Source organism: Meles meles, chromosome 2 (assembly GCF_922984935.1).
Source record: "Meles meles chromosome 2, mMelMel3.1 paternal haplotype, whole genome shotgun sequence".
Lineage (NCBI taxonomy): Eukaryota > Metazoa > Chordata > Mammalia > Carnivora > Mustelidae > Meles > Meles meles.
Genome location: NC_060067.1, coordinates 36091221 through 36104231, shown reverse-complemented (window position 1 = coordinate 36104231; position 13011 = coordinate 36091221). Strand labels below are relative to the sequence as shown.

The window sequence follows — 13011 nt, the reverse complement described above, 5'->3', positions numbered from 1 at the left end:
CGCCACGCTAGGCCCCGGCCCGCCCCTATTTCCTGCGGGCCCCAGGGGCGGGGAGTCAGGGCGGGGAGTCAGGGCGGGGCTAATCGTAGCTAGCTGGGAGGCCCCGCCCCTAGCCGAGTCTAGGCGAATCCGCTCGGGCCAGCTCAGCGGTCCTGCCCGTACCGCGAGCGGCAGTGGGCGGAGCTGCGTGCGCGGCGATTCAGCTGAGGCCCTCGGGGTGGGGTTCCGGGGTCCGCAAGGCCGGGTACTAGTTTTCCCTGCCGCCTGCAGCCTGTGTTTTGTCTGGCACCGCTTTCCTTCCTGTGTCCTGGTTCCCGCTGACGGTCGGCGCCGCGGAGGTGGTGCCGCGTGCGCGCCGGTGGTGCCGCGTGCGCGCCGGGTCGGCCATAATCTAGAACTGCGGGGTACTTGGCCCGCTGCGGCCGGAGGGGACCGGAAGATCTCGGCCCCCTTTCCGGTCTCTCCAGCAGCCCCGAGGGCCGACATGGTCTTTCGGGCCCCCTAGATCCTGCTGGTCAGACCGCCCGGCGGCTTACTCCCCTCACCACTCCCTCCGGGCGGGCGGCCCAAGGTTTACTCAGATCCTTTCCCTCGCCAATTCTGGGAAGGAGGCGCGTCGCGTCTCGTAGGATGCTGAGTCCTGTCATGACTGGACCAGTTCGTGCCTCCGCCCTGATCCCTGGGAGGAGAAGCACGACACCCACGCCCTCCAGACATATTTTCCAGAGCTGCTCCTGCCAAATTCGGGAACTGGGTTGTCTGTGCTGAGAGTTTGCAACATACAAGTTCCGTGTACGAGGAAGAGTAAAATTACTGTATGGACGCTGCCCGTTTTTAATGAGGAGGACAGCTCTGTTCCCTTTTTCCTCTCCCAAGTGATCTTAAGTCTCAGATCGGAGAAGAGAAAAGCAGCCTGGACTTTTGTGTGTGTGTTCCTCATGGAGAATTACATCAGGTTACATAATATGTACTTGAAGTCAAAGACCATTTTTAAATACGTCATGAGGAACGTGATTAGGAATTTATAAATACGCATTAAAATACCTCATAGATGGGTGGGGTTTTTTTTTTTGAAGTTTTATTTAATTAATCTCTACACTCAACATGGGGCTCCAACTCCCCACCAGATCAAGAGTCCCATGCTCCTCCAAATGAGACCGCCACGCACCCCGAGATGATGGTTTTCTTTTCAAAAAATACTTTGAGAGATAGAAAAAGCAAGAGTGGGAAGGAGGGGGAGAAGCAGTCTCCCCGCTGAGCAGGTAGCCCCATGCCAGCTGATCCCAGGACCCGGGATCATGACCTGATGCGAAGGCAGACAAGCTCCCCGAGATGATGGTTTTCTTGACAGGATCATGACAACTTCAAGAAAGCTGTTGAATATTGATTAAAAAGTTTGCTGTTGAGTTATAAAAAGTATGATATGTTATGTAGGTGTTGTACATTCTAAGCAGGTAAATTCATTAGTCCAACAAATATTTAGTGCCTGTTGTGTGTTAGACTTTTTTTTTTTTTTAAGATTTTATTTATTTATTTGACAGAGAGAGATCACAAGTAGGCAGAGAGGCAGGCAGAGAGAGTGAGAGGGTGCCGAGCAGAGAGCCCGATGCGGGACTTGATCCCAGGACCCTGAGATCATGACCTGAGCAGAAGGCAGCGGCTTAAACCACTGAGCCACCCAGGCGCCCCGAGTGCCTGTTGTGTGTTAGACTTTATCCTAGAGACCAAAAATGTAAAATGGATTAAGGCCCAATTCCTTCTTCCAAAGCTCACAGTTTAGTAGGAGAGATAAGTTAACAAGTAATCGCAATACATGTGACAAATACTGTGTTATAGTAGGGTTATCTTTTTGCACTTGGCATATACATAGATTTAAATTATCTATTACAGTTAGCTTTGTAATAAAACACACTTTTCTGTTATTCTTCTCCTTGTTTTGAATTAAACATTCTTCTACCTAGAATTCATTTCACACTCTTAGTATTTTGATAATCAAATCTTTTAAACAGTATAATCACAGAAATTAAATCAAAATATCAATACTAGCTAGAATGGAGCTTTGGACATTTGAGGACAGCAGTTCTCAAAATGTACTGACAATCCCTGAGACCATTTCAGGGGATCCAGGAAGTCAAAACATTTTCATAACAATACCTGTTATTTGGTTTTTTACTCTCATCTTCTCGGAAGTATACAGTGGAATTTTCCAGAGGCCGTATGACATGTGATATCATAATAGATCGATGCAGATATTATAGATTTATAAAAATGCAAAAAATATAGTCTAATTTTTAATTTGGAAATACAGTAATGTTAATGTCATAGAGTTATTATTGTCAACGTTAAGGAATTTATGTATGACTTGTCAATTTTTATTTCTAATAACATATGCCAATATCTGTAATCAACATGAAAAAGCTTTTTGGGCCCTCAAATTTTAAATGTGTTAAGGAGTTCTGAGAACAAAAAGCTTGAGAACTGCTTGATATAGACCAATTATTTTCAAGTTGTGTTTCTTGGAGCTCTAAGCTTCTCTGGTGGTGTCACTCTGTGAGAAAGAGAATAGTGGATGAGTGGAAGGTTAAAACAGTTAAAACAGGGTTCTGAGTGTCATACATCTCCCCTTTCCTCCAAATCAGAGCAGTTCTACTTTTATCTGTTTAATCTGCTTTATATATAAATTTTTTATTAATTATTGTTATGAACATATAATGTATTATTTGGCCCAGGGGTACAGGTCTGTGAATCATCAGGCTTACACATTTCACAGCACTCACTATATCACATACATACCCTCCCCAATGTCCATAACCCAACCACCCTCTCCATACTATATATCAATTTTTTTATGTATGGTTTCAATTTATACATGGGCTCCTCTTCAAACTTAAAAAACATAGATTCATTGGATAAGTATTTCTCTCCAAGTATTTCCAATGTGCTAGTCACTAGGAATATAATTGAGTAAAGAATGATACATTCCCTTCTTTCATAGATTTTATTCTATAGGGAAACCATCAATCAACCACACAGATAAATGTAAAATTACAACTTTATTAAGGTGGGATATATATGGTCTTATGAGAGTATACAATAGGAGTATTAAACATAGTATTAGGGATGCTTCCTCAAGTTGTGATCATTGAACACTTAAAGGACATATGGGAATTAACTGGGGGGAATGAAGAGGGTAGTTACAGGAATAAATAGAGTGAATGTGAGGAGAGCAATTCAGAACTAATTACAGTAATTAAGAATTAGAAATAGCATATCTAGGGTAATAGCCATGGAGATTCAAAGCAATGAACAGATTCAAGAGACAATCAGGAAATAAAAGCAGTAAGACTTTGGTAATGTTCTCCAACACTCCCCCCGCCCCCAACACCCACCAAGGGTGACACTATTCTGATTTCTGACAGTTTATTTTAGTTTTGCCCTGCACAGATATATTTAAGGAAATCAATTTCCAGCTCAACTTCCACAGGGCCCTTTCCCCAAAATGATATGCCTAATAACAGTCCATTTTATAAAAGAAAGGCTTAACTTTCACCCAAGTAAAACCTTACTATCATCCATTACAGAGGGGTAAACTTCTCCTGAGTACCAAAGAAGTAAACTGGATTATTGTTTGGGGGAAATCCCCTACGGTGATCAGTAAAGACACCTCAAATCCATCTTTCTTCATTTTATACTCATTTTTGCTAAGACTGAAGTCCAGAGTTTGAAACAGGACATGTTGGTCTATGTTGGCATATTCTGAATTCCAAAGAAGATGCCATATAAATTAGTGACCTTGATTCTTTAAAAAGCAACTTGAGGGGGCGCCTGGGTGGCTCAGTTGGTTAAAGCCTCTGCCTTTCGCTCGGGTCGTGATCCCAGGGTCCTGGGATCGAGCCCTGCATCGGGCTCTCTGCTTGGCAGGGAGCCTGCTTCCTCCTCTCTCTCTCTGCCTGCCTCGCTCCCTACTTGTGATCTCTATCTGCCAAATATATAAATAAAATCTTAAAAAATAAATAAATAAATAAATAAAAAGCAACTTGAGTATTGGGATGTCTGGGTGGGTCAGTCAGTTAAGTGTCCGACTCTTGGTTTTGGCTCAGGTCTTGATCTCAGAGTTGAGAGATAGAGCTTTGCATCGTGCTCAGCATGGAGTTTGCTTGAGATTCTTTCCCCCTCCCTCTCCCTTTGCTCCTCCCCGGCTCCTCATCACCCCCCAACACCCCCCTCTCTCGAGCATGTGTTCTTTCTCTCTCTCTCAAATAAATAAATAAAATCTTTAAAAAAGCAACTTGAGCATTTTGCAGGACTACTAAAATTTTCTAAAGATATTGAATAAAACTGAAATGGAGAAAATTTACAAGATTTACTCAGTAAAGTAATTTAACTTAATTATATCAAATCTTGAGATGTTTTTCACTTATAGTCTTCATTTTATACAATGTTTAATACTTTTTTTTTAAACAAAACTAAACATATACCTAGGACCATAGTAAATGTCAACTTAAAAGGTATGAGGCATTGACTGAAGTCAGAGTCACTCTCCAAAATTTCCATGCTGTTTAATCACATGGATTCTGGCATTCTGGACAGCAGCTGGGATTGTGGTTGTTTTCATGCTTTGGAGCTACCCAGTTTTGTGTACAAGTCTTGCAAATTCTCTTGTAGTTTTTGCATTGTGATCTGGCTGTCATTAGGTGTCTTTACCCTAAAATTGCATTAAGACAAACAGAGGTAATTTTGAATGTGGAGTAGAGATTCCACTTCGTTTGTTCACTGATGGAGTCAAGTGAGTTTAGGTGAAAAGGTACAAATCAAGGCTTAGTTAGATCCCATTCTGCCTCCTTGTATATTTTGGCCAAATAGAGTGAAAAGAATAAATGACACCAATGGTACGGTCAGTTGGACAAGAGACTGAAGTAGAAGAAATATATATGAACCTTTATTAGGGGAAAGCATCAAGATTGCTTTGCATTGCATTTTTTTTTTCATTGTACATCTAAAAAATGTGCAAGACCATACATTGTTTTTCAAGATTCTTTTAGGAATATATGAGCAGCAAAGTTGGAAATTACAGGTCTAGGATATACCAGTGGGAGTAGGTGGTTGCAGTTGTGTGGAAAACAAGATGGCTGGAGGAGAGGTTAGGGGACTGAGTAGTGGAAGAATTGTCTAGCTGGATATTGATATCCCCAAGGGTCACAATAGGAAAAGTGCTGAAAAGGCAGGCAGAAAGTTCAGTGCTAAACTGAGGAATTGTCCAGGGGTCTATGACTTTGGAAGATAGAGTATCATATGGAATGCTTTGCCAGTAGGAACTTACAAAGGAAAGTTTTTGTTTTTGTTTTTTAAGATTTTATTTATTTACTTGACAGACAGAGATCACAAGTAGAGAGGCAGGCAGGGAGAGAGGAAGGGAAGCAGGCTCCCTGCCGAGCAGAGAGCCTGATGCCGGGCTCAATCCCAGGACCCGATCATGACCTGAGCTGAAGGCAGAGGCTTTAACCCACTGAGCCACCAGGCGCCCCAAGAGTGGGAAAGTTTTAAGGATGAGAGAGGGATAGCCTGGCAGCCAAAATTGAGAAACTGGGAAGAAGAAGCTCACTCTTCCTCAACATTCTTTGGCTTTATGGGTCTGGAAAAGACAACAGCTCCCATTTGAGATGGCAGTGGGAGAGTCAGTGTGCATAAAGAGATGACAAGTTTGGTGAAGGGGATGTTCAGAGAAAAAGAGTGAAGGTGTGGGGCTTTTGCTGATGATGGCCTTTGAGTTAGGATGTTTGAGGCATAAGGAAGGGTATAAAACTGAATCAGCTAAGGGGGATGGCTTAGTGATGACCGGGGAGTCTTGGAGTTCTAGTGAACACCGTGTAGGATGTGACTGGATTAATCATGATAGGCTCTAAGGCCAGTTATCACAGTGAGGTCATGAGCATAGGGAGAGTACAGGAAGGCAGAGTTGAGGGAGCCTTTGCAAAAACATGTAGATCTCAATGGGTCTTCCTTTCAGACATGAGGATAGTGTTGAGGTCAACAAGGAAGTAACCCCACTATGGAGAAGAAAGGGGACTCTGGGTATTGACAATTCTGTAGATAATCTTTTCTCCCATCTCAATAAAACAATATGAACATCTCCCTTTCACCCAAGACTCATCTCCCACTCAAGTAACTGCCCCATTGTTCTGCCCCCATTCATTGTAAAACTCCTCCAAAGAACTGCTTGCACTTCTCTCCTCCTGTACCCCCAGTTCTTTCTTTAGCTACTCCAGATGGGCTTTCATCCCCCTCACTCCACCAAAACATCTTTTAGCGAGTTCACCAATGAATCCTTTCTGCTAAAATGTTCAATTTGCCGTCCCCATGATTTGACTTATCAGACTTGGTTTCCTTCTTTCACTGGATGGTCCTTCCCGGTGTGTTGGTTCCTCTTTCTCAATCAGAGCTCTAAATATTGCAGTACCCTGAGTCCCAGTGCTGGGATTTCTTCTTTTCTCTGTCTTACCATCTCTTTAAGTGACTTTATCCAGTCCCAAAGATTCGAGTATTACCTGTATTCTGTTGGCTTTTAATTTTTCTCTCTCTTAGTGATGGAACCTTCCTTAGCTCTACACATCTCTTACTTAACCTATTCAAGAGCTCCACTTGGATATGTCGTATGCACCTTAAAATCATCATAGCCAACACATGAGTATTGTTTTTCCTCTGTGACAGCGACTGCCAGCTGACTCCAATAGCCATACTTCACTTATTTGGTAATAGAATTCCCAAATTTTAACTGGGCGGATATTTTCCAGGATGAACATCAATGACATCTAATCTCTCTTTTTTTTTAAAGATTTTATTTATTTGATACAGAGAGAGATCACAAGTAGACAGAGAGGCAGGCAGAGAGAGATGGGGAAGCAGGCTCCCCACCAAGCAGAGAGCCCAATGCGGGGCTCTATCCCAGGACCCCGAGATCATGACCTGAGCCGAAGGCAGAGGTTTAACCCACTGAGCCTACCAGGCGCCCTGACATCTAGCCTCTTTTGGGTATGGTCGTGTTACCAAGTTCTGGCTAACAGAATGTGAATGGAAGGGAGATGTACAACTTCCAGGACAAACCCTTAAATGAACAGGTAGGCCCTCCATGTTTCCTTCACCACCTCCCTCAAGTCTGAGGGAGCACTGACCCAGTGAGTATCATGGTGACCTTTGACAATGCAGAGGACAACACTGGGTGGACAACAGCAGTTTGAGAAACACTGCTCTACGGGTCAGTGCGGCAACAAGTTAGTTTGGGTTCTGAATACCTAAAGCAAGCCTTTCACTCGTACATTGCTTATATTTTTGAACTGTTGCCTGAAAGAGAACTTAAGTAGATCTGGGTTAAGCCACTGGAGTCTGTTTCCTTATTCCAGCAAGTTAACCTGTATCCTACTGATTGCTCCCAATCTGCTCCTTCTCATTGGCCATTTTCCTTACCATCAACTTTTCCCATCTCAATTTCAATCATCAACCATCCAGTGGCTAAGGCCCCAAAACTAGACTGAAGTCTTGTTTTCTCTCTTCCCTTCCATTCACTGTCAGGCCATCCATGCGGCCAGTTGGCTTTACTCCAACATATATCACAAATCCAATCTCCTCTTCTAATTCACGTTGCCACAACCCTTTGCCAAAGAGATTAGCATCTCTTCTCTGGACCCCAGTGGCTTCCTAGCTTCCTACCTTCCTTTCTGATGCACACAGTTCATCTTCCCTATAACAGCCAGAGTGAGATTTTTAAAACCATAAATCAAATCATATATCTCTCATCCTCTGTCCCAAGGGCTTTTATACTCACAATAAAACTCAAATTCCTTATTTTGGAGTTCAAGATCCTCTAAGATGTAGACCTACCTCATTTCTTTTGTTTGAGAGAGAGACAGACAGAGACAGAGAGAGAGCTCTTGCATAAGTGCATGAGTTGGGGAGGGGGGGGCAGAGGGAAGGGAGAGGGAAAGGCAGACTGTATGCTGAGACTGAGTCCAAGGCTGGGCTCAATCTCATGACCCTGAGATCATGACCTGAGCCAAACTCAAAGAGTTGGTCGCCTAAGCGACTGAGCCATCCAAGCACCCCTCTAGACCATACTTCTGATCTTAATTTGCACAGGTCATTTGGCCTTATTCGGGTCCCTTGAAAATCCCAATTATGCTTCAGTCTCCTGTCCTTCATACTTTTTTTCTCTTGCAAAACTACCCACATCTTTGCATAGCTGCATCATCAAATCTCACCCCAAATATCATCTCTCTCTCTTTTTAAAAAAGACTTTATTTGAGAGAGGGAGAGTATGAGCCGGGTGGGGAGGAACAGAAGGAGAGGGAGAAGCAGACTCCCTGCTGAGCAGGGAGCCTGACGCAGGGCTCGATCCCAGGACCGTGGGATCATGACCAGAGCTGAAGGCAGACACTTAACCTACTGAGCCACCCAGGCGCCCCTTCAAATATCATCTCTTCAGAAAGCTCTTTCACCATTATTTTTTAACTTTACTTTAGCAGTTAGTTCCTGAAATATTAGTATATTTGTTAGCTTTCATATTTGTCTTTCCCTGGTAAATACAATATAAACTTCTTTTTTTTTTTTTTTTAAGATTTATTTAACAGACAGAGATTACAAGTAGGCAGAGAGGCAGGCAGACAGAGAGAGGAGGAAGCAGGCTCCCTGCTGAGCAGAGAACCCGATGTGGGGCTCGATCCCAGGACCCTGGGATCATGACCTGAGCTGAAGGCTTTAACCCACTGAGCCACCCAGGCGCCCCTACAATATAAACTTCTTGAGGACAGGGACTAAAAACAAATGGCCTTATCACCACAAGAATTCATGTTTTCTGAGACCATTAAGTCTATTATGTGAAGAATTAATATTTATCCTATTAACAATTGTGATCCAAGTCCTTGCAAAGTAATAATCCCACCTTTATTCCTTATTATAACAGTGGTGTTTTTGTTTCCTTGGCATGCTTTATTATTTCTTTTCCTTCCTCCTCTCTTTCCTTCTTTCATCTCCTTCTCCTCCTTCTTCTTTTTTTTAACCTAGAGCCTTCTCATGAACTGAACAGGCTTCTTTTATGGTCATCCATGAAGAAGGATGACATCTCCCTTTCTCATCCCCATAAGAAAAATTTGAGAAAATAAAAAAGCATTATTTTTAAGCATGAGGAAAAACTGTGAAATATCACTATTAAAAATGACTCTACTGCAGGAGAATATAAGACTTCACTTAATTCCCTGCCCATATACAGAAGTCAGTTAGTATAAAGTAAATTAATTTATGCTTTTGTTTAGTTTTTCATCTCTAGAACTAAAAACAAGCTTTAGCATTCTTTTTCAAAAGATTTGTTGATTTTAGAGAGAGACTGTGGGTGGGGGAGGAGCAGAGAGAGAGAGAGAGAGAGAGAATCTTGAGCAGACTCCCCACTGATCCCAGAGCCTGAGGTGGGGTTAAACAGGGCTTGCAGGGGGCTGGACCTAAGCTTGATCTTACCACCCAGAGATCATGACCTAAACAGAAATCAAGAGTCAGACATTTGACCAACTGAGGCACCCAGGTGCCCCAAGGCATAGCATTCTTAATGCCAAGAGTTCTTACCCTTAACTGCTACTGGAATTACCTATAGATGCTTAGGTCAAACCCCATACCACAATCTCTGAGGTGTGAGGCCAAAGCACCAGGTTTTTAAAGCTCTCAAAGTGCTGCCAACGTTGAGAACTATTAGTCTAATTAGTTTGCTCTTTAGCTTTTACCACATGGATTTATTCACCTATTAGTCAAAATGTATTTGCTTTCCAGTTTACCTTTCAAGGATTTTAAAATATTGATTGGACACTGACATTCTATTTAATGTTTTAATCTTTTTTTTAGGATTTTATTTATTTATTTGACAGAGAGAGAGACAGCGAAAGAGGGAACACAAACTGGGGGAGTGGGAGAGGGAGAAGCAGGCTTCTTGCTGAGAAGGGAGCCCGATGTGGGACTCAATCCCAGGACCCTGGGATCATGACCTGAGCTGAAAGCAGACGCTTAACTGACTGAACCACCCAGGGGTCCCTAATGTTTTAATCTTTAATGTTTTTCTTATGCCAGACTCTGGCCTAAATGTGCCATTGTCCATTCTTAGTAGAGTGAATTCTTTCCAACAGAAATTCAATGGAAGTGCCCCCCTAAATACCTAGTATCTGTACAACTTAAGGTTTTTGAAGAGGGAGAGTGGGTATGTGTGTGTATGTGTGTGTGTGTGTGTTGGGATGGTGAGGGTCTTTATATACAGTATTTATTTAGGACTTAACATTTTTACAAACATTTCATTTGATATTTACTTCAGCATTCTGTAAAGTGGTACCATATTTGATAAGTAAATGAGGAAACTAAAGCTCCGAATTAAGTAGGCAGTCCAACGGTTACATAATTTGTTTTCCCTCGTATAGGCTGCTCAAAATACCATTAGTCATTTAGTTGTCAAAAACTAATATTCACACAGTTTCACAAGAAGGGAACTGCCATATTGAATGTAGAAGTAGAAATATAACCTGGGGCACCTGGGTGGCTCAGTCGGTTAAGCGTCTGGCTCTTGGTAATGATATTGGAGTCGTGAGATCAAACCCGCCATGAGGCTCCCTGCTCAGTCCACAGTTCTGCTGGAGATTTTTCTCTCCCCCTCTCCCTCTGCCCCTCCCTACTCTCTCTCAAATAAATAAATCTTAAAAAATAATAATAACCCAGACTTCTTTTGAACTATTGAAGAGCCAACTATTGAAGAGATTTGCAAAAATGTAAAACATGCCAGTCTTCTAAGTTTTCATTTTGGAAAATGGCTTTTTCATAAAAACCTTCATGTTAACATGTATTGGGTATATTGTTATTTTAAAATACTTAATGCTTTTAAATGTTCTGTTTTAATTTTGGATACAGTATATATTCATAGACAAAACAATGCATATAAACAAAACTTCTTTGGGGTCTCCAAACCAGAAAGTTTGAGAATCACTATAAGCTATATGCTATAAACTATATACTATCTTTTAGATGTAAGAAAAGCTAAAGATCTGAATGAATTATTTACCTTAAGCTCAGCTCACACAAAGCTACTTGAACACTTTTCCTCAAGGCTCAACACTATTAGCAATGCTAAAAATTTTTACTGCACATGAGACAATTATTACAATTACATGACTACAGGTCATGGTGTGCTCGCTTCGGCAGCCCATATACATGATTACAGGTCATGGATCTCACGGTCCTGGGACCAAGCCCTGTATCAGGCTCTCCACTCAGCAGGGAATCTGCTTCTTCCTCTGTGTTCTGCCCCCCTCAAATAAATAAATATTAAAAAACAACAAAAACAGCAAAATAGTAGACTTTTTCCATAATGCTGAATCTGCTATGTAGTACTCGTCCTCTTGGAGAAACTGTGCTCAGTTCTTCAAAATGAATAAAGGCAATGCAATTCAAATCCATTCATCATCAAAACATAGCCTGAGTGTCTGAGGTTATGAGCAGTATGGGAACCAAATATTTAAGAAGTAATAAGGCCTCTAGTATTGCAGGGGTTATATTTTTTTCTCATTCCTAAACTTCCTGGAAATAAGCAGAGTTTATAAAAGGGAATATGATTTTTAAAAAGATTGATTTTTTAGAGAGGGCAAGGCAGAGGGAGAGGGAGAGAGAATCCCAAGCAGACTCCCCACCAGGGCAGAGCCTAAAGCACGGCTCAGTCCCACATCCCTGAGATCATGACTTGAATGGAAATCAAGAGCTGCATACTCAACCGACTAAGCCCCCCAGGCACCCCAGGAATATTCTTTCTTGACATGAAAGTTGCTTTATTCTTAAAGCTACACATAGGTGCACCTGGATGGCTCAGTAGGTTAAGCCTCTGCCTTTGGTTCAGGTCAAGATCTCAGGGTCCCTGGATTGAGCCCCACATCAGGCTCTCTGCTCGGCAGGGAGCCTGCTTCCCTTCTCTCTCTGCCTGCCTCTCTGCCTACTTGTGATCTCTTTCTGTCAAATAAATAAAACCTTAAAAAAAAGAAAAGCTACACATATTATTCTTCATCCCTATCTACTCCCTGCTTCCCAAACATCTTCCACTTCCCTTTCACAAGACGTCTTAATCTGGCGCCTGATGGTTTAAAATGTTTTCTGTAACATAATTCTGAATAACACCCATTTTATTTGGGGGCAGGGTTGGCTTTTTTTTTTTTAATACAGATTTTTAAAATTTATTTATTTGACAGAGAGAGAGACCACAAGCAGGCAGAGAGGCAGGCAGAGAGAGAAGGGGAAGCAGGCTCTCTCCTGAGCAGAGAGCCCGATGCGGGGCTCGATCCCAGGACCCTGAGATCATGACCTGAGCCGAAGGCAGAGGCTTAACACACTGAACCACCCAGGCACCCCTGAATAACACCCATTTTTTTTTTTAATATTTTATTTATTTGACAGAGAGAAATCACAACTAGGCAGAGAGGCAGGCAGAGAGAGAGGAGGAAGCAGGCTCCCTGCGGAGCAGAGAGCCCGATGTGGGGCTCGATCCCAGGACCCTGGGATCATGACCTGAGCCGAAGGCAGAGGCTTAACCCACTGAACCACCCAGGTGCCCCAATAACACCCATTTTAAAGCAGAAATAAATACACTGTTGAAATGTTTATTGAACTGACATAGTCTATTGTATGAGAAAAGATATGCAAAGTTAAGTTGCTCAGGGGAAAAGGTCACTTTGATAAATCCAGTTTTTAAAAATGTGAGTGCATCATAATCTCAGTTGGTGTTTATGGAACTTCTTGGTAGTGAGAAAAATCGACTCTTAAAAACAGATTTGGGACTGCGACAACTATCAGATGAAATGGCAAGAAAAAAAAACTTAAGAGAACTCTACTTTCTGAGAGGAAAACAAATATTGCAGAACCATTTAATGAAAACTTAGTTTTACAGGGGTTCAGGTATATATTGACATTCATGACAAATTTTAAATTGAAATCATTAATTATCTCCAGAAA

At 42.1% G+C, this 13011-nt stretch overlaps 1 protein-coding gene across 1 annotated transcript in view; it reads right to left on the bottom strand.

Annotated features, from left to right (window-relative positions):
- Nucleotides 1-1595: 1595 nt before the first annotated feature.
- The window catches only part of SMIM14 (small integral membrane protein 14), an 88919-nt gene continuing 77503 nt past the window's right edge, over nt 1596-13011 (bottom strand). The window contains exon 5 of the mRNA XM_045997100.1: nt 1596-2548. Coding sequence (XP_045853056.1) covers nt 2525-2548 — 24 coding nt within the window. The 3' untranslated portion in view covers nt 1596-2524. The remainder of the gene's footprint in view (nt 2549-13011) is intronic.